The 20,221-nt window shown below is 65.2% G+C and overlaps 1 protein-coding gene across 2 annotated transcripts in view; it reads right to left on the reverse strand.

Annotated features, from left to right (window-relative positions):
* The window catches only part of DDX31 (DEAD-box helicase 31), a 63,302-nt gene that overhangs the window by 5,680 nt on the left and 37,401 nt on the right, over positions 1 to 20,221 (reverse strand). For both annotated transcript variants that reach the window (XM_045846536.1, XM_045846537.1), the window contains exons 17-19: positions 19,578 to 19,659; positions 13,883 to 13,994; positions 7,978 to 8,146 (exon numbers count right to left, since the gene is read on the reverse strand). In XM_045846536.1, coding sequence (XP_045702492.1) covers positions 7,978 to 8,146; positions 13,883 to 13,994; positions 19,578 to 19,659 — 363 coding nt within the window. The remainder of the gene's footprint in view (positions 1 to 7,977; positions 8,147 to 13,882; positions 13,995 to 19,577; positions 19,660 to 20,221) is intronic.

Here is a 20,221-nt window from a genome sequence, read left to right on the forward strand (position 1 = left end):
TCACCTACGTTCTATTTCGGTTTACAGCAGGGTGCGGGGAATTGAACTATTTCTCCCCCAAAGTAACCCCGGTCACTGAACAGCAGGCCTCCCCCAAGGACCTGATGCGCGCCTCTGGACGGCCCCCGCACACCCCCAGCGCCCCCTGCGGGCAGAGGCTGGGAGGGCGGCCGGTGGCCGACGTGGGGGTGGGGCCCACCAGAGACACCAACACAGCACTGCAGCCGACGCTGTGGGCCGACCACGGATGGAAAACAGGTTGGACCACAGCCAATGCAGCTGGCTGCGCGACCTCAGGGACTTGGTGTGCGCCGGGACCTGCTGTGAGGACCCCCCACAAGCCCGGGACAGGCGCCACCTGTGCCCCCACCCCACTGCGGAAAGGGCTGAGGCTCAGAGGGGTCAGCTGCACGCCGAGGGTCGTGCAGCGGTCACGGGAGAGCAGGGACGTGAGCCCACGGCTTGCCCACTTCGCCGCTGCGCTGCAAGTTTTCACCACAGCGAGGAGCGAGCTCCGTGCACGAAGTATTTTTAACACAAAAACCATGTCCACGTTACCTTAAACCTCAGACTTCTGGAGCCCCCAAGAAAGTGCGTCCTCACTGTAATAGCTGTATAAGCCAAGTGGGAAAAAAACAGCGTAGAAGATCACGACCCGTCCGCTCTCCACACACACACACACACACACACACACACACACACACCCGTGTGCGCACACACAGTGCCCAAGGGCGCAGAGTGTGCGCGCCAGGGTCAGCTCCGACTGTGGGCTTATGGGTGGCCTTTAAGCTGTTTCTCTAGTTCCTGAGTTTTGCTATGGACGTGTTACTTTCATAATCAGGAAAAATGGTATTCACTTAGGAAAATAAAACAAAATGCTAGAATTTTGCCTTACGCTGAAGTAATCAAGCATTTTAGTATTTACTTATCTAAACCTCCTCGCCTTTGCCTTCTGGTTTATGCGATCTTGTGAGGGATTATTTTCTGTGGGGTGTGCGGACGGCAGACGAACAGACGGGCTGGGAAGGGCACTCGCCTCTGCAGCCGGGGACACTCTGCCCTGGGGAGGCCCCGAGGCCCGGCACTCCTGCTCGCTCTTGCAGGTGAAGAGCAGGCAGCGAGGTCCGTGCGGGGCTCCGGTGGCCCTCCGAGTGGCAGATGACCCAGAAAGGGAACCTACGAGCAGGCCCTCTGGTGCGACCGCGACCATGCGGCCGAGGTCCGGAACCAGCCCGCGCGGGGCGGCGACTCAGCCACCAAAGGCAACGGCTGCAGCGCCTTCCGCGGTCACCGAAGGGAAGCGACTGGATGGAGACCGAGCCACAGCCTCCGGACTCTGTTTTGGCAGAGATGCAGCAGGCCGGCCAGCTGCTCTAGGGACACCTTCTGGTGACTTCTGAGGACCCAACCAAGTCCGGCTTCTGAAAAGCCGCCAGGGCCCCAGGACCACGGTGCCCGCCGCGAGGGCGCCCACGCAGTGCCAGCCACCCGCAACGGCGTGGCGCGGGAACGGCAGGAGGGACAGGCGGTCGTGGCAGAGCTGACATGCTGTCACGTGGACCGGGACCGCTTTCCCCAGCGGCAGCAGCACCTCATCCTGCTGCCTGCACGCCCCCAGCCCGCGAGTCTCAGACACCAGCACGAAGACCGAGCGTGGAGCGTGCAGGTGGCCGGTCACCCGGGGCTCGGGTTCGGCCGGCAGAGAGAGGGTCCGTCCAGGGAGCAGCGGCCCCTGCCCCCCCGCCCGTGCTGCTGGGAGGTCTGAAACAGAGGACAACGGAGGACCCACCAGGGGGCAGCGCAGCCAGTGGGACGAGGGTCAGGCAGGGGAGCGTTCAGGGGGTCCCCACGAAGCTTTCCCTTATCTCCAGACCCTGAGGGGGGGAGTGGGGCCGGGCGGAGGCAGCGGCACCCACTGACCCACCGCGGTGCCCGGTGCCCGCGGTCACCGTCTCCCGCCCCTCCCCGCCCGGGGCCCGGAAAGCAGCAGACGAGAGCGAGGGGAGCGGCCCCGGGTCTCCGAGGCCGTCTCGTCGGTGGTTACTGGGGACCCTCCCTGGTCACAGGGCCCTCGTGAGGTCTCAGTGAGATAACCCACGTGAACTCAGCACAGCTGAGGGCACACGCCAGCCCCCACGAGAGACGCCGCTGCCACCACTGCCGCCGCCGCCACCGCCAAAGACCCTAAGACAGGCAGTCACTGCTGCCACTCGGGACACGGGGTCTCAAACAGCACCCCTCGTCCTGACTTCCAAGTAGTTGTGACATTGCTCTGCATCTCGGACACCTGGACCTCGGCGGGGAGGCGGCGTGGGAAGGCCTGGAGTCCCTCTGCGCAGGCCCCAACCAGGTGGACAGGCTCCGGCATCGCCAAAGCAGGGTGCAGAGGGGCTGGGGACGTCGCCCTCAGGGAGGAGCCCGAGGAACGTGGGGGAGGGGGAGGGAGGGGCAGCCTGCCCTGGGGCGGGCACGTGGGGCAGAATGAAACCGAGCAGCGAGGGCACAGCTGGGGGGCCGTCACGGTCGCCGGTTTCTGGATCGGCACCAACTGCGGGCGCACGCAGGACCCGCTGCGGAAGGCGGCACACCACCTGGTGCACGCGGCCGCCCAGTGCGCGCGGCCCTGGAGCCCGCGGTGCGTCCGGGCCGGCCTGCCTTCCAGTCCCTGGGCCCCTGAGGCGCCGGCGGCCAATATGCCGTCTCCAGCGCTGTCCCCCCACCCCGGGAGCCGGCTGGGTCCTGGTCTTTGTGGTTGGCCGACTGCCAGACAGAAGGTGTGCCCTGGGCTCCCGCTGTCTGCAGGTGACCCAGGTGCACAGGAAGCGCAGGGTCCCTTGAGGCCCTCCGACCGCCTCCTTAGCGGGGTTAGGCCGAGGGTGTCTGCTGGGGGAGGCGGAGAGCTGGTGCCGCGCGGCGTCAGAGGGGAAAGAGCGTGGCGGCGGCAAACGGCTGGAGGCGCAGAGCTGCGTGCGCACAGCTGTGCGGGAACCAGCGCCCTGCAGGGCGGGGCCCACAGTCCAGACCCCGGAGCAGGGAACCGGGATCGGCCGGCACCCGTGGGCCACGGGAACACACAGTCGGCAGGGACTCCCTGACGAAAAGCCCGGAGTGGCTCCTCCGCGCCAGGGGTTCATGCCAGAAAGACCCAGACGCCGCCCGGGGCACTCCACCTGCCCCTCGTCTTGCCCGGACACTTCGAAGGCCAAACGCCCTGCAGAGATCACCCCAGTGTGTCCTCTGGACCGAAAGCCCAGCAGAACGCGCTCTTCTCGCAGCCCGTGCGGCTCCCCCAGGCCCCCCCTCCCCCTCAGACTCACCGACCCTGGCCCACCGCAACGAGGCGCACGTGGCCAGCGCCCACCAGCCACCGGGGCTGAGGAGGACGCCCTGTCGCTGGCTGCTCCAAGGACCACGCTGCTGAGGCTCCCGGGGTGGCGCCCGGGTCTGGGCTTTTGAGATCTGGCAGTCGAGTTCAGGATCACGTCCGCTGTGCACTCGGTGACTTCAGACCGGATGGGGCAAGGCCTCCTGGGCCGAGACTGCGAGTAGAGCCTGCCCCGCTCGCGGCCGCCGCCCGGCCCCCACTCTGCTCGTCTCCATGTTCTGTGGGCTGCTCCCTCTTGGGGACTCTGCTGGGATGCCAAGAGCTGACGTCCCTGCAGCAGTGACCGTGGCCTGTGGCTCGCCCGGACGAGGGCCTCAAGGGCAGCAGGGCCAGGCCGTGCGGGGCACGGACAGGGGCCGTCGCCGTGGGTCTCGGTCCCAGAGCCATCGAGGGGGCAGGGTGGAGGCCCAGCGGCAGGCCACACTCAAGTCCAGGTGCCGCTGCGGGCGGAGCGCTGCCAGTCACGAGGCCGGGACGTGCGACGGCGGTGACCGGGCCCTGGGACCACACGGCGGGTCTGCGCCAGCGGTCTCCTCGTGGGTGCCCCGGCAGGGCCCCTTCCAGCCCCTGACCCCACGTTCACAGAGTAACTGGTCCCACAAACTGAGGGAGCTTTCTCCGTGGGCCGGACTCCAGCCGGGCCTTCAGCTGAGTGAGTGGCAGCAGGGAGGTGGTCAAGGCCACGAGGGAACGGGGCAGCGGGGGCCCGGGGACCAGTCGACACAGTCGTCACTGCCGCGGCCGCCGCCAACACGTGCCCCCGACACCCCGCGCAGCCCACTTCTCGGCCCCGGCCCCGGCGCCTCGTCTGAGAGGCACCGAGTCCTCAGACTGGAATGGGCACCACACCAACTCCCACCAGTTCCTTCACGCGCATCCCACAAGGGGCAGCTCTGCAGATCACAGACACCCCGACGACGGCGCTCCGCGAAACCTGCCGTCGGGAGTCCAGTGACAAGCAGCTGCCCTCACTCAGACAGGCAGCGTCCGGCGGGGGAGGCCCCGAGAGGACGTCACTTCCTCCGGAGGCCGCGGGGGTGGGGGTGGGGCTCTGCCCCCACCGCGGCCGCCACTCCTGCATCGGGGAGGGGGACCGGGGGACAGAGGAGAGCCCTGATTTCAGGCTGTTTGCCTGTCCGACGAAATCAGGAACCACCAGGTAACACGTTAGCTAGGCTGGCTTGAGGAAACCCATAAAAATAAAACCATTTCTTTTAAGAACAGCCAACAATTCAGACTTTGCTTCTGCTAGTTTTGAAAGGAGGGGCTGGGGACGGGAGCGGAAGGGCTGAGTGTCCGGGAAGGAAGACGCCCGGGGTTCCTAGGCACCAAGGTCATCCCCAAGGACACGGGCAAGTTCAGGTGGCTACGAGCCGAGTCACCTGGGGGGAAAGGTGTTTTTCGTGACTGTCACAGGTAACTCACTTGCTACAGGGCAGCAAACAGGAGACGCGCTCTCCCATGTTGTCACGGTAACGCGGAGACCCCCAGGCCCGCCAGTCCCTCCCCGTGTCCCCGAACCACCCCCCAGGGTGTCGGACAGCCGAGGGGCCAGACTGCTCGCTGGTCCTGAACAGGATCTGCTCCCGCGTGCGCTGGCGGGACAGACAGACGGACTCCTGGCAAACCACCCGCTCTGCCGCGCACGGCAGACGGTGCTCAGCGTCCTGGGGCAGCCAGGGGTTCCAGAAGGTGCATGAGCTGTGCTTCTCAGGACCTGCCGGACCCACACAGGCTCCAGTCCGAACCCCCTCCCACGGGAGGACAGCGCCATGTCCGGGACGGCGGCACCAAGGGCCGCCCACTAGTGCACGGGCGTGCGCGGGAGTCCGGGGGGTCGGGGGGCGGTTCTAACAGGTGTGCATGTCAGGGTCGGAAGAGGTTCCGTGATGACTCATCTCCGTGTGCAGGGGAAGACTCAGTGTCCCCTTGCAGACCTGGGGCCCAGCGAAGCAGACAGAGACCTGGTCGTTCAGGTCTAATCCGGGGATGTTAACGACTGGAATGTCTTTTCCTGGAAACCGGCCCATGAAGCTGTGAAGGTTCGGAGCGGGATAAAACCCCCGCCGTCAGTGCATGGAGATGCCGGACGGCCCCACCTCACCCGCCAGCCCGGCCCACAGAGGCCCCGGCCGGACCCCGCGTTTGCTGTGGGGCCGGTGGGTTGGGCTGGCAGGTTCCAGAGGTTCGCAGAAAACACGTGTCATTCCAGGCAGCGCACACCGTAACACGGACCACGCAGTAGCTGAGAGGACGGAGCCCCGTTATTGTACCCCCACAGCACACAGAGGGAACCCGTCCTCCTCCCGGACGGACGGAGCTCGGAGGGGACGGGCGCCCTGGCTCAGAACAGGCTCTGTGGCCCCAGCACCAGACGCCACACTTTGGGGTTGAACGGACTGGTCTCGCCGGCGCTCGGAGAGCAGCAAGTGCCCTTGCTGGCGCTCCGCCGAGGCACGGGGAACCTGTCAGGTCCTCTGTGGTGAACCCTGACCGCAATTACACGGTCCGCGTGCAGATCAGCCGCGAGTCCTCCTCCCGCCGGGAGTGCCGAGGTTTCCCCAAACGCACGGCGGTGCCTGCTGTACCCGAGAGGCCGTCTCCGCTGGCAGGGCAGGGCTGGGGCAGGAGGGCAGGCGGAGGGAGGGGGATGCCTCCAAAAGGAGGGCATGAGGGCGGCGAACGTGGCAGGGACAGTGGTGACACGGCAGGAACAGAGCGCGGCATTGTCGCGGGCGGAGTAATCCTGTGACACGCTGCCGTCAGTCACCGCCGGCTCCCTGCCGCGCCAGCCAGACATCAAAGGCCCCGCCAGGCCATCTCGCACGCCCTTTCCCGGCGGATCGGCCCATTCTTCCCCGAAGAAAGCCCCGCTCAGCCCCTGCTCGCAGGGGCACCACCGTCCCGGTGCCCATCTGCCGGCGCCGGCCGCAGAGGCAGGCGGCGCTCGCTCTCTCCCTGGTGGCCTCTCGCGGTGAGGACAATGCTGGCTCGAGGCGCCCCACCCCCCCACCGCCCCCTGCCTGAGCTCGGCTCTCAGATCTGGGGGGGGGGCTGCTGTCCGGATTAACGTTCGCTAATGAGACCCCAGCCGGAGAGGCAGGTCGCCTGCGACAAGGGCCGGTTGCTTGGATGTACAGGGAGAGCGACCCACAAACCAGGCTCCTGACCGGCATTCGCCGGGCGGGTCCCTGGCCGCCTTCTCCGAGCGTCGGCACGTGAGGGATGGCGGCAGGACAGTCACCTCGGACCCGATGGCTGGCCCCGTGGTCCGTCACGTACTCAAAGCCCAAGTTTGCAGGTGCAGGTGTCAGCCGGCCGGGACCCAAGGACAGGGGCTGCCTCTGGCGCACGGCACCCGAGTGCCGCAGAGCCAACGCCTGGGCGCAGAGCCGCCGGGGCTGGGGAGGGGTGGTGCTCTGCAGGCCTGGCGGGAGCCAGGGCGGTGTCCCAGCCCCCCCACCCCAGCGGTGGGGAGCAGTGGCACGGGAGAGGTGCCCGCCTCGAAGAGTGGGGCTCCAGCTCCTCGAGCCAGGGGTCCCTGCACGGCCCACCCTGGCCCACAGCAGGGGATCACGGACACCCCACGCTGGCGGGCAGAGCGGCCTCGGGGAGCCGCCGCCGCTCATGGACGCCCCACTCTGTCGCTGAGGCTCCGGGGGGCTGGGTGGACACACGGCCCCGGAGCTGAAGGCTACAGCAGACGGGGCAGGAAGTGAAGGCCACAGCCTCGCCCCCCAGACCAGCAGTCGCGCCCCACGCCGGCAGTCCTCCCACACCAGGGACACGGGCCCTGGCCAGGCTGAGGATGCGCCCCGCCCTCCTCGGGGCCTCGCAGGACAGACCTGGCGCCAGAGCCCGCGGGCAGGGTGCTGCCTCGGGCCGTCCTCAGATTCGAAGGGTGCACGCTCGGGCGCTCAACATGGAGGTGCACGAGGAGGGCAGGCCGCCCGGTGCTGCAGGACCCCAGGGCCCCGCCCGTCCGCTCCACGTGTCCTCTCCGCCCACCAGCCCCGCTCCCTGCCCCGTGGCTCTCGCGCACCCGCGGTCTGCGGGGCCGGGCCACTGCCCAACGGGACGCTGTCTCTGGGAGAGGAGGGACTCTCACGACCGCTCTTCGCAGACAGGAGCCCAGTCACAGCCGCCTGGGGTCTGAGGACGGGCGCAGAGCCAGCGGCCGTCCCTCTGACCGTGCTCTCTGGGCCCGCCCGAGCGTGCGCAGCACTGCAGCCAGTGCCAGCGCCCCGGACGCGAGTCGGACAGGGTGCACCGCCTGCCGGCTCCAGGGTGCCCACGAGCAGTCTTTCCCCAGGTCCCGGCGGCTCTCAGGCAGGAGGGCGGGCGGTGGCGGTGAAGACAGCCCGCCATATCCAGTCCGACGGGGCACCACCAGCGCCCGTGCTGGCAGCCCAGACACATGCCGACCAGGCCCCCCTCCCGCCCCGAGCACTCACCGTGCGGGGAGAAGGGCGGGTCCCGGAGACGGCCACAGAACCTGGGGGAGGACGGCTGACGCGGGGCAGCCGCCGGCCGGACCGAGCCCCCCACGCCCACCGGACTCGGCCGCCCGTCTCGGGACAAGCCTGGCTCACCTCCTCACGGCCGCTTTCCTCTTCTTCGCCGCCGGGCCGCCCAGCTTCCGGGGGGCGTCTCTCAGCCCGAAGCTCTTGGCCACGTGGCCGAGGTGCAGGGCGCGGACGTGGAAGATGTGCTTCAGCTCCTGCGGGTAGGTGGTGTAGGCGCGGATGAAGGACTGCAGGGCTGCGGGGAGACGGGGCGGGCCGTCAGCACAGCCCACGCCGCCGGCTGCGCCCTGTGTCTCCAGCTCCTCGAGGGAAAGCAACCAACCCCGAGCCCTACGGGCCCCAGTTAACGGTCACTGAGCCCAGCATCACTCAGACTGGACCGCGCGGCTTCTAGTGACCCAGGGGCGGGGCCGCCCCGCCAGAGGGAAGGGGGGAGGGAGGGAGGCGGTGAGGGAAGCAGGAGTGACCGACGCAGGCCATCTCCTTCCTACGGACGATGGGACCAGGAGACCTCCGTGTCAGGGAAAAACCTCCTCGGCGGGCTTTATTTCCTCTCCAGCAGCCGGTGGGGGCACGTGCTACGGGATTCAGGAGGTTCACGGGCTCGGGGACCGTGCCCGTGTTTATCGAGAATGAGTGACGTCACCGCAAACGGCGGCCTGCCGCCAGCCCCACCCACAGCCCCCCCCCCCTTACAGGGGAGTCCTGGGGCCCCTTCACTGAGCACTCACGGGGTTCTCAAACCCAACTCATGCTCAAGGGTCCTGACTGGCACAGGCTTCTTACCATCCAAAGAACGTGAAAAAGGAAACAAAACAGGGTTTTTAAAAGAGAAAGAAAACGATCAAATTTCCAGAACAGTTCACAGAACGGAACGCCCCTGGAGGACTGCTAAGAGTTCTGCGTGGTCCGCGGGGCGCCGGACGCTGAGAGCTGCGGGCCTGTCCTCAGGTCGAGGAAACGGCCCCCTTCTGGGCACTGGGGGACGGCCAGAGAGAAGCCAGACTCGGTCCCCGGAGGGTGGAGCCCTGGCCACACCCACTCGCGTGCCTCCGAGGAGAGGTCTCCCTGCAGCTGGTTCCCCGTCTTGCAGCAGCACCGATGAAAGCCAAGTGCCTGCCCCTCCTCGCCCAGCGGCAGGGCAGAGGGGTTTGCTCTGAACAGCGCCCTCACCCCGTCACTGGGCGCTGCCCCCCAGCCCCGCCCGTGGCCCGCCCGGCAGAGCCCAGCGCCACCGCGTCCGACGGAGGCAGGCGGGCACTAAACACCAGCCTCTCTCGCCCTCGGGTTGTTGAGCCACTGGACTGGCAAGTTTGCCCACAGCTTAGATGTAATATCCCGGCAGCACCTGGAGATTGGCGTTTATGAACAGTAATAAAAAGTGTCATTTTAGCAGATCAGCCCCGAGAAGGACCCTGGGAACCCACCAAAGCTCTGTTTACTGAGCAAAGTGAACTCCTTTTCCCAGTCGATGAGAAATGATAACCCAGGCAACCCCCCTGCACCCCTCTCTGAAACCTGGGCGTCCTCCCCTCTTTAATAACTGGGGACCAGCCAGCCACTTCCTTTCAAGGAAGTCTGGAACGCTGCAGACGCCCATGCTGCTCCGCGGGTCCTGGCGCCGGGGTCCAGGCACGGCGCTCCGCGTGCCAGCCCTCGGGGAGCGGGGCCTGGGCCTCCCCTCCGCCCCCGGCTTTCTCCAGCCCGGACACCTCCTCCTCCGGGCAAGCAGGCCGAAACCGTCCAAACCAGGCCAGCCCACCCAAGACTTGGCGCTTCCCAGGTCTGCTGCCCAAACGCTGGCCCCCGCCCGCCTCTCCGTCCACCCGTCCTCTCCTTGTCGCCGCCCCCCCCCCGCCCCCCGCCCCGTCCTCGTCTCCACACCAGCCCCGAGAGCCGAGTCTGGAGAACCTGTCCCAGGAGGCGGGGGAGGAGGGGCCCGGTCCACAGCTGCACTGAGACGACAACAGCCCTTCCACGGCGCGGCAGGAAGTGCCCTCTCCCCGGACCGCCGCCCGCTCTCACGGAGCCTCCCCCCCACCCCCGCAGACTCCTGCCTCGCTGGGCACAGCGGCAGCCGGCCACGCTCACACCCTCGCGCAGACCCCCACGCGTGGCAGGTCCGGAGAGGCGGGGGTTCGGGACGAGGCAGCGGCCGCACGCAGGGCCTTCCGAGGGGCGGGAAGTGGCTCACGCCGGCCGGCCGGCGGCGCGCACACAGAACGGGCCGCGGGGCCCAGGCTGGCGGGAAGCGGCAGGCATGTCTCCGGGAGGAGGGCCGGAGCTGCCGCCGCGGCGTGAGCGCTCCGCGGTCACCGACTCCTAGTGCAGAGCCAGACGGCTGACGAGTTGAGGGAGGCCTACTTCAAAACACCCTACACAGGCGTCCTCACGGAGCTGAGTTTGCTCCTGGGCGCTGGTCAGGGGCGGTGGGGCCCCACGAAGACGCGCAGGGTCAAGGCGGGCGGGCAGAGCCTCCGGCAGCCCGCGGGTGCGGAGGACTCGCTCCTCCCGGCCCCACCCGGCCCGAGGGGTGCACACCCTCCCCACCCCGGGCTGGGACATGCGCATCTTCGACCGGAACCCACAGGGACCACTGCCCACAGGAAGGGGGACAGGTGCCATTCCGTGAGAGACAAGGACTCAGGCCCGGGACCCAGCCCTCCTGACACACGGAGGGGAGCTGGCTGGCTGGTCCTGGGGGCCTGGACTGTCTCGACTCTGAGAAGAGGTGGGCGGGGTGAGCCACAGGAGCGGGGTGACCTGCAGGGAAAGGCTCTCCCCAGGAGCCCGAAAAGCGGGCTTTCATCACCACAAGTTTCATCACTTGAATCTCTAGCTAAAGACGCAGGAAAGCTGGGGGGGGTAGGGGGTTGGGGGGGCAGGGACTGACAACAGTGAATGCCGGTCGTGGACAAGGACAGGGTCAGAAACGCAGGCGGAAGGCACGTGTGCACGTGACCCCACCTCCAGCCAGTTCTCTGCCAAGAAGGCACCACCGGCTGCCGCCTTGCCTTGTGGGTGATTCCCGAGGCGGCTCTGGGATGGCACCGCCGGGAGGCGGGGCGGGAGGGCAGAATTTGCATATGCAGAAGCCTGAGATGCGAGAGCCGGCACCACTTACGGGGTGTGGGGCTGTCCCGGGCTGTTCCAGTGCGGTCACGTGCACCCCCCCGATCCCCTCCCCCCCCCCGCAAGAACGGAGTCCGAAGTCACGGAGAGGAGAGCAAAGAGCTCCCGGTCTGAGGGGGGCACCGAGACAGTGCGCCCCAGGAACCAGCAGAAGAGAGCAAGGACACCTTCGCTCCCTCCTGGTAGGAGACCGAGGGGTGGCCCCACTCCAACAGCCCCCCAAAGGCAGACAAGCACCTCTGTCTGGTCGTGGGGGTAAAAAACCCCACGGTAACGAAGAGAAACCACAAAACCTGTCTCTCAGGGTCATTACCCTGGCTTTTCCTCTGGTGATCCAGACGCCCGCGCACAGCCGCCGTCTCCCCAGAATATGGGAAGTACGGCTGGCACCCACGTCGGAGGTGCTGGTGGGGGTTTCATTTCTTCTTGTTGCGGCGTCGTTATTAAACCCGAAATTCTGCAGAGCAAGCTGAGTCGCCATTACTTTCTGCAAATGACCCCACTCTGCAAAGTGGCACCGTGACAAACACTGTACTCCCCTCGGACAAGCCCCAGCCCGTCTCAACAAGGGCAGGCTCTCAGGAAAACAGGCTCGGTGGCATCGAGACTGTGGTCAGACCCCGGGTGGGAAGGGGGCGCCGGTCACACACAGATCCGCGGTCCCGGGCCAGCCCCAGGCCTCCGCCCAGTGCAGCCCCGACCGGTCCAGGGGGCAGGCCCCCCCGAGGCCTGCCCCCACCGAGTGCCGAGGTAGGCAAGAGGCGACATTAGCTCGCTAACCCACGTTCACCGTCTACTTCCTGAAGGTCACGGTCGCCCCCCGACAGCTCCCAGCTCCCACAGGGCGACCTCAGGCCCTCAGACAGCCTCCAAGCCAGAGGTGACCCGGGTGACGCACCTCTGCCCACTCTGCCCGCCCTCCCCGCCCCCCGCTCCGCCTTCCTGAGTGCCTGGCACCTCTGTTCCCACCTGCCGTCCAAGCCATGGGCCTGACCCCTTGGGGGTTTTGCTCGAGTGTGACCTTCACAACAGGGCTCACTCTGATCCTGTGTTTAAAATGCACTGTCGAGCCCCGGCTGGCGTGGCTCAGTGGATTAAGTGCCGGCCTGCGAACCAAAGTGTCGCCTGTTCGAGTCCCGGTCAGGGCACATGCCTGGGTTGCAGGCCAGGTCCCCAATTTGGGGCCTGTGAAGGCAACTACACATGCATGGATGTTTCTCTCCCTCTCTTTCTCTTCCTCAAAAAGTAAATAAATAAGATCTGTAAAATGCACTGTCGCCCTGACCAGTGGGGCTTGGCTGGTCGAGCAGTGTCCACAAATCAAAAGATCACTGGTTCAGTTCCCGGTCCTGCCCCTGGTTGGGGTGTGTATGAGGCCACCGATCGATGTTTCTCTCCTCCTTTTTCTCCCTCCCTTCCCCTCTCTAATAAAACACATAAATAAAACATTTTTAAAAAGTGCTCTCTGCTCTGTCACCCTCTTCATGGCCCCATTTTTCCATAGTTCTGATATTTTAAGCTTTTTAGATTTTTAAATTAAAAAAATATATATATTTATTTTTAGAGAGGGGAAATGAGAGAGAGAGAGAGAGAGAGAGAGAGAGAGAGAGAGGGAGAGGGAGAGGGAGAGGGAGAGGGAGAGGGAGAGAGGGAAAGAAAGAGCAAAGTGTGGTTGCCTCTCATGCATCCCTAACTAGGGACCTGGCCTCCAACCCAGGCATGTGCCCTGACTGGGAATCGAACCAGCAACCCCTTGGTTCACAGGCTGGCACTCAATCCACTGAGCCACACCAGTCAGGGCCATAGTTCTGATCTTTTGGTAGAGTAATTTATGTGTAATTTGTTATATTTACTGTGCTCACTGTCCACCCACCAGTGGAGCGTTACGAAGGCGAGGACTGTTGTCCGCTTTGATCCCTGACATACCCCACGCACCTTGGACAGTGCCCAACTCAACACGCATGTGTTAAACGCGCTTTAAAAAACTGACTCGTGAAGGCAGAAAAGGACGCTCGGGTGTTCGCCCACAGAAGCCCTCCCTTCCTGGCCCTGCCACAGCCTCACCGACACAAACAAGTCCCGCCCCTGCGGCACCTCGCCGACGCGGTGACAGAGCGACGCTGGGCCGGACGCCGCTGTCCGAGGACTGCTGCACCGGAGAGCCAGCGGGCACCAGCCCCGAAACCGCGGGCCCCTGCCCGGAAGGACTGCGGCCTCCCCAGCACGGAGGGGTCTCACGCGTGCCTGCGTCGCCAGCCAAGGCTCCCGAGGCTCCGCCGCCAGACCGTCGGCCCTGCACACGCTGCCCCGTGCGACGACCGGACACTGCATCCATGCCTGAGGCCTGGTGACCCCGGGAGACGGTGTGGTGCCCCCTGCCGGGCCGAGCAGGGAAGCGAAGCCCCACTCTCCCGTCGCATCCTGGGGGCCGGTCCCTGGGCTGCGGCCCCCCCTCGGCACCGCCCTTTCCCGGTTCCTTTGTGCTCTCCAGCAGGAGCTGCTCGGTGCGACCCTGCCGGCCCCCCGCGTCTCCGGTTTCTGTCTCACAACCACCGCTGCTGACACCTCGCCTCTCTTCTACGAGTTCTCAAAGGAGAGGATAAGTGGACCCCTGGGACCCACGCGGCCGGGGCAGTGTGCCGACCGTGGGGAAGGATGGAATCGGCACGGAGGATCCCTTCAGACCTGCCCCCGCCTGCTTCCGACCCTGCAGCCTCCCGGGAGGGGAGGCTCTGTCTGCCGGGGAGCAGGGACACCGGCTGGGGGGGTGTGGGTGGAGGCCCAGGCGGGCGCGGCTCTGCTGGGCCAGCTGTCGCCTGTCACCCACGACACGACCCACCTCTCTTTGCCCAGGAGACTGTCTTCTCGCTGGAGTGCACGTAATCTTCAAACACCGTCTGCAGGGCCGTGGCGCGCTCCTGGATCTCCTGGGGGCCAGCAGCCTGGGGTTTCTGGGGGGGGCGGGGCGGGGTACGGAAGGATTAAAGGAGAGGCAGATCAGAGTCGGGAATAATGAAGCAGTTTACGATAGATTTAATAACAGTAAAATCGCACAGTAACCACCTAGGGGCCAACGAGGGTAATCCCTTCAATATTGCGCGAGGAAGAAAGGCAGCTATAGAGACGGGCGAGCCGGCGAGGACCGGGCGGCCGCGTGACGCAGCAGCAGGCCGGGCCTGCCTGCGTGTTTGCTTGTTGACCTGCTTCTCCCCCAGCCTCCCGTCGCCCCCGTGCGCAGCGACAGTCCGCTGGAGGCACCGGGAACCCGCCAGGTCCGATCCAGCCATCTGAAACCTCCCCGAGCCCAAGTCACTTTCAGAGGACCCTGGCACCTCCTCCTCGGGCCTCAGTTCCCTCCCCTCCCCTCCCTCACACTGGCCACGGAGCCTAGGACCCAGGTCCCCCCCCCCCCACCGGTTCCCCCGAAGTTCGGCCCACACATCCTCCTTCCAGGGGCTGCGTGGCCTTTCAGGGTTCCAGACTCATCCCCGGGGCCACCGCGCCGGGTCCCCGGGAACCTAGGGAGGCGCGGGCCGTCCCAGCCAACCGTCTCTCTGCAGGAAGTCACAGCTGGGTGCGGCTGGATGTAAGTAAAACCTTTCCTTTTCACCCTTGAACAACCTCACAGAAAAGATTCCCTTTGTTTGTAGCCCCCGAAAAACGAGTGGTCTTTGTTTCTCTCTTGAACGTGGACGTTGAAAGGGAAACTGAGATGTGAAGGAACACGTCCTCAACCCCGTCTGGCCCACAGGCTGACTCTCTGAACGCTGCTGCCCCCCCTCCCCCGCCCCGCCACGGGGGTCAGCAGCAGGGCAGGCCGCCCTCGCCCTCACCCCTGCCCAGGACCAGCGTGCGCGCTGCCCAGACCCTGAGTCCCCTTCGCTCTGAGAGCCGCCCGAGGGGAACAAAGGGAGGGAAGGAAGGGCCTCCTTCTTAGGAGCCGACACTCGTCTCTGGGCTGAGAGAGACTCTGAACCACCCGGAGGCGTTTCCGGTTCTGGTTCGGTCAGACCATGCCTGCCCCCCGTTTGCGGACGGCTGTCTGGCTGCTCCCACGCTCGCGGCCCCCTCGAGGGTCTTCTCCACACAAGCGTCGGGAGGAAAGCCACTTAGGAGCGCATCACGAAAGTGGACATTTGCTGCTGTCATCAGCGAGGGTTTTCTCGCCCTTTTAACGGACGGGAGACGCAAAGTTTCCCGGGCCGCCCTCCTCTCGTTAAGCCACCTCCGTGGCGCAACTGTCACCTCCTCGCGGGGGTTTTTTTTTTTTTTTAAATGAATGTGAAATTAGCGAGGATGCCCTTTCCCCCGGCGGACAGAATCCTCTGTTATTAAAAAGTAAAGCACTTTAATAATGAAAACTTTTGCCTCTTTTTCCTGTGTTTTAACTGTTTAAAATTAATGAGAAGGGCAGAACGGCTGTCAAAGCGATATTGAAAGCCGGGCGGCCAGGACCGAATGAGCACAAAAATCCCTCTGGAGTGTTAAATAAACAGAGCTCCAGCCCTCTCGGATCCCTCTGTTGGTTATTGTATACACTCTGTAACAGCTCTCAGAATAGATCTGAGAGCCAGGGAGGCAGAGAGGTTTCAGAATTCCAATAAAGGCCTCAAATTAAAGACAGCCTGGTGCGAATTCCAGGAGAAAATTAAAGAGACCTCAAGCTTAAGTGACAGGTGACTTGCTTCTGTGACACAACTGTCAGGGGATTTAGTGATAATGTGGCAATATATTACAAAGGGCTTTTCTTATTCCCCCCTTTAGGTTTCAAAATGAGGCATCTTTTCTTTTCCAACCCCCCAAAAATTACATATACACACACATAAAAAACGTGAGCGTGTGTGCAAGTGGAAAATGAGGAGATGGCGTTAAAACGAGGCTCACGCGTTTGAAATGATGAGGTCAGTTTTAGTAAATTTGAGAAAAAGTTAATGGCAGAAAACACAGTATACTTCTGAAAAAGCCGTGTCTTTCTTAACCCCCCCCCAACGCCCGCTTCCAGAAATACTTTATTTCAAACTCGCCCCCTTGAGAACGAAGGAGGCACTTTCCAGCTGTCTTCTGGGGAGGACAGTCTAAATTTAAACGGAAGTCAGAGGGGCAGCGCCGCGCCACACCAGCTCAGCCCCAGACAGGCGCGCTCCCGTAATGAGAGGGGGTCGGGTCCCCCAGGGCACGGAGCCCCCGCGGGCCCGGTCCAGCTCGCACACCCTCAGAGGGGCGCGGGTGCGGTGCCGGCTAATGAAGCCCACTGGCGACGAGCAGCCCACGGGCGGTCTGGGGGAACGCCCCCCTACCCCCCGTCTGTCCATGCTCCGCACCCTTTCTTCGGAGACCTGCAGACCCGGGGAGAACAGACGCTCAGGAAGAGCTGAGCAAGGGCTGGCGACCTCCTTTTCATTTCAATTCCAGCGTCTCCCGAAGCCGGGGACGGTTCTCATCAGGATAACCAACCGTGCAGACACGTCTCACAGGACAAAAGAACGTGCAGGAAGAGCGTGCGTGCGCACTTGGAGGACAGCCACCCCGCACCGTCGAGAAGCAGCAGCGGAGGCCCAGACAACGCTGCCCAGTTACCTCTGCTGTGCACACCTGCGGGTGGGAGCGGCGTGGGGGAGGGGCTTTCCTGCAGGAAGCGCCTGTCTCGATGTCATCAACTTCCAAAGTATTCCAAAAGTGAACGGAAGGATTTTGTTTTAATCAGCTTATTGCCAAGCTGAGCTTTACACCCGAAGTCCCTAGAAACTTCTGAGTGCCTCCCAGGCCAGTTGGAAGATCAGATGTATTCTCTTTGTAGCGGGTGAGCACGCACACACCCAGGCACAGCTGTGTATATTTCATACGCCTAAACATGAAATATACATTTCACAGGCGCGCCCCGCGCCCGCCTCCTCTTCGCAGGCGCCCGAACACGTCCACGCCGAGGGGACATCGCAGCGGGCTCCGAACGAGCGGCCAGCTGGGGGAGGGGCACTGTATTGCAACAAGCCGCCGGCCGCGTGCGGGAGAGGCCTGACCGCCGGGCCCACCCCCACCTGCCTGCCCCGCTCGGGCGCTGGAGAGCTGCCCGGTCAGAACAGCCCACGGACGCGCTGCACTCGTACAGGGACCGCACCAGGGTGCCGTCGGGCTGCGAGCCCACAGGATGACTGGCAGTGTGGTCCTTGTCCTCTGCGTTCAAGCTGCACCGGGTCGAACACGTCAGCTTCCCCGAGCACGGCCTCTAAAACCCAGTGTGGTCTCTGAGGGAGCCGGCGTTTCGGTGTCGGCGAGAGCCCGCCCTGCTCAGCCCTTTCCTTTCTACAAGCAAAGGTCACCGAACTTTAAGAACATCACAACACTCTACTCATGGCCCTGGCTGGTGTGGCTCAGTGGCCCGAGCGTGGGGTGTGAACCAAAGGGTCACAGGTTCAATTCCCAGTGAGGGCACATGCGTGGGTTGCAGGCCAGGTTCCCAGTAGGGGCCACGTAAGAGGCAACCACACACTGACGTTTCCCTTCTCCTCTAAAATTAAACAGATAAAACCTTAAAAACCCCACGAACGCCCTACTTACTACAATCCGCCGAGGCAGGAGCCTGGGGCCCGGGTGGACTCCCACGGCCCGGTGTGCAGAGCACGTCACGCCTCATCCCACGTACGCCCGCCCACCACCCTATGAGAGGGGAACGCTGGTTCTCCCCACTTCACAGATGGGGAAACTGAGGCCCGGAGAGGCGAGCCGGCCCATGGGGCAGCACTACCAGCCGTGAAGCAAGGACTCAAACCCAAGTGTGTGTGTGACCCTGGGCCTACCCTCCAGGCCCAGCAAGGCCGCAGGGCTGGCCAAGGCCAAGGCTCCGAGAGGAAAGCAAGCCTGCCCGGCCACAGCTGCTCTGCTGCTCCTCCAGGGACCGTCCTCCGGAGGGGCTCCGTGCCCTGCCCGCCCCCAGACTCGCGGTGCACGCTACGCTCCGGGGTGAACACCCGCCCCAAGGCCAGGCCCGCGGTCTCTGAGTGCAGACCGGACGCAGCCGGCTTCCCCGTCCCGGCCGCAGTGCACCGCTTGGTCCCACCTCCGGGGAGCGGGCAGGTGCTAACGCTCCCTCTCGGCGCCACAGCGAGAGGCTCCGTGCCCCTGAGCGGTCCCCAACTCCACACCTGCCACCGACCGACCTGACAGTGACGCCAACGACCAGCAGCGACAACAGGCAAACACACGCCCTCGGGTGCCTGTGCTCAGCGCCTGGGCTCTTTCTCACCCTACCCTCCCGGGCCGTGTGAAGAGAGGGCTGCGGTCCTCACAACCTCACACACGGAGACGCGGAGGCCCAGGAGGCCCCGAGCGCCCAGGCACGCGCCGGGAAGCGGGGTCGGGGTGCCCCGAGGCCACGCGCTCTGCTGCTCCGCACGCCGGCTCACGAGGTGCCGGAGCCGCCCTGGGACCCCGGGGAGGACCTGCAGGACGGGAAACCCCGACCGGGACCGGCAGTCGGCGCAGAAGAGACAGCCCTCGCAGGGAGTGGCTGCAGGCCAGTGGAGGTTTTGGTTGCGTGTGTCACTCCTGGGGGCCCGCACTGTGACCCACCCACCCCCTGGCCGAACCTCACTCCCGCAGCAGCAGCAGCAGCCAACGCAGCCCAACTCTAACGGGGACCGAGCTCCGCGCCCGCGCCCCGTCACACCGCCCGGGAGGCGCACTGGTGAGCAGCAGCACACACCCCGGGGCTCAACGGCGTGCCCTCCGTCCCGGCAGGACGGACCACGGCCAGCGTGCCCTGCCCCCGCTCCGTCACCCTGTGGCCTCGGTGTGCCCCTCTGCGAAGTGGGACGACAGCCTCTGAGGGCCGCAGGGGGGTGGAGGGGGGCACATGGCCCCGAGCGCAGCGCAGCGCGCCCGAGCTGGGGGAGAGCGTCAGTCTGAACAGAGACACGCGCCGGTGGGGAGAAGGAACTCTGAAGCTCGATCTGCTGGGCTCCGACCCTCCAGTCTGTTCTCGGGCGCTAAACAAGGAACGCCAAGTGTCCACATAACGAACACTTCACAGACGACACCCCCCCCACGCGTGTGCACACACGCACGTGCGGGGTGCTGAGGGCAGAGCTGGGGTGGGGGTGGGGGAGGGGGATGACCGCCGCGCAGGAAGGGTGCCCGGGGCCGGGCCGGCAGGGCCGGCAGACCCGTTCTCCCGCAGGCCTGCGCCCACGCCCTCCTGCGCGCACAGCACGCGCCGAGAAAAGGGGCGGACGCAGGGGGTCTGGGGAGAGACGCTGTCCTGAGCGGACAATCCTGCAGAGGGGCCGGCAGGCCAGAGCGCGTGCCCGGCCTGGTCCTGGAAACGGCCGCGGCCGCCCGGCAGACCCTGGGGACGGGCCGCGGCCCGCGCACTGGGTGAGATCAGGAAACACACCCGGGAGCGGCGGAGAAACAACCGTCGGATCTGGCCCCGTTTGATGTCCCCGATCCTCAAACAGGCGCTTGCTGGGACGGGGGCAACGGCAGCCCTCTCACACGACCTCCGCGACCGACCGCAAACCAAGAAGTAGCTCACTCACCTGGCCGCCCCGGCGCCCCCCTTTAAAGCAGTCCTGGCTCGTCAGCGCAGACAGGATGGCTTCCATCTTCATCTCGGAGACGCTGCGGAGGGGAGGGCAGAGCGGAATGGACTTCTCGTTCTCCCGAGAACACCCGGGCCCCTGACGCACGGAACCGGCCGACCCGCACGCAGACGCGCAGCGGAAGCCCCACGTCACGGAAGGGGGCTCCTCGCCCGGCCCGTTGGGGCGCGGGAGGAAGAGGACCTCAGTGGTCCTCCGGGGACGGGGGGGGGGACGGGCAGCACTCCCGACAAGTGCCTGCCCCCCTCTCCCAGGTGAGTGAATGCCACCTGGGCTGCCTTCATCCTTTCCTTCACGGGACCGTGTCGTTATTTCTCAGTGAACCTTCAATCTGAACAAGCGGGCCTGGTTATCACTGATCTGTTACACGGACTGGAGCAGGAGACGCTGAACCGTCACTGAAAACGTTTCAGGTAGTCCCCTTTGCTTTTTGGCTTGAACAGGCTGGGGGCACTCAAGACCCCGAACTGCGGGGATGCAGGGCCAGCGAAGGCCCCCCCCAGGACTCGCCCCACCGTGCACGCGCCAGAACCCTCTCCCAGCGACCCCCGAGGGCTGTCCTTGACCCGTCTCTTCGCTCC

Source organism: Phyllostomus hastatus, unplaced genomic scaffold (genome assembly GCF_019186645.2).
Source record: "Phyllostomus hastatus isolate PE091 unplaced genomic scaffold, TTU_PhHast_1.1 phas_contig_495, whole genome shotgun sequence".
Lineage (NCBI taxonomy): Eukaryota > Metazoa > Chordata > Mammalia > Chiroptera > Phyllostomidae > Phyllostomus > Phyllostomus hastatus.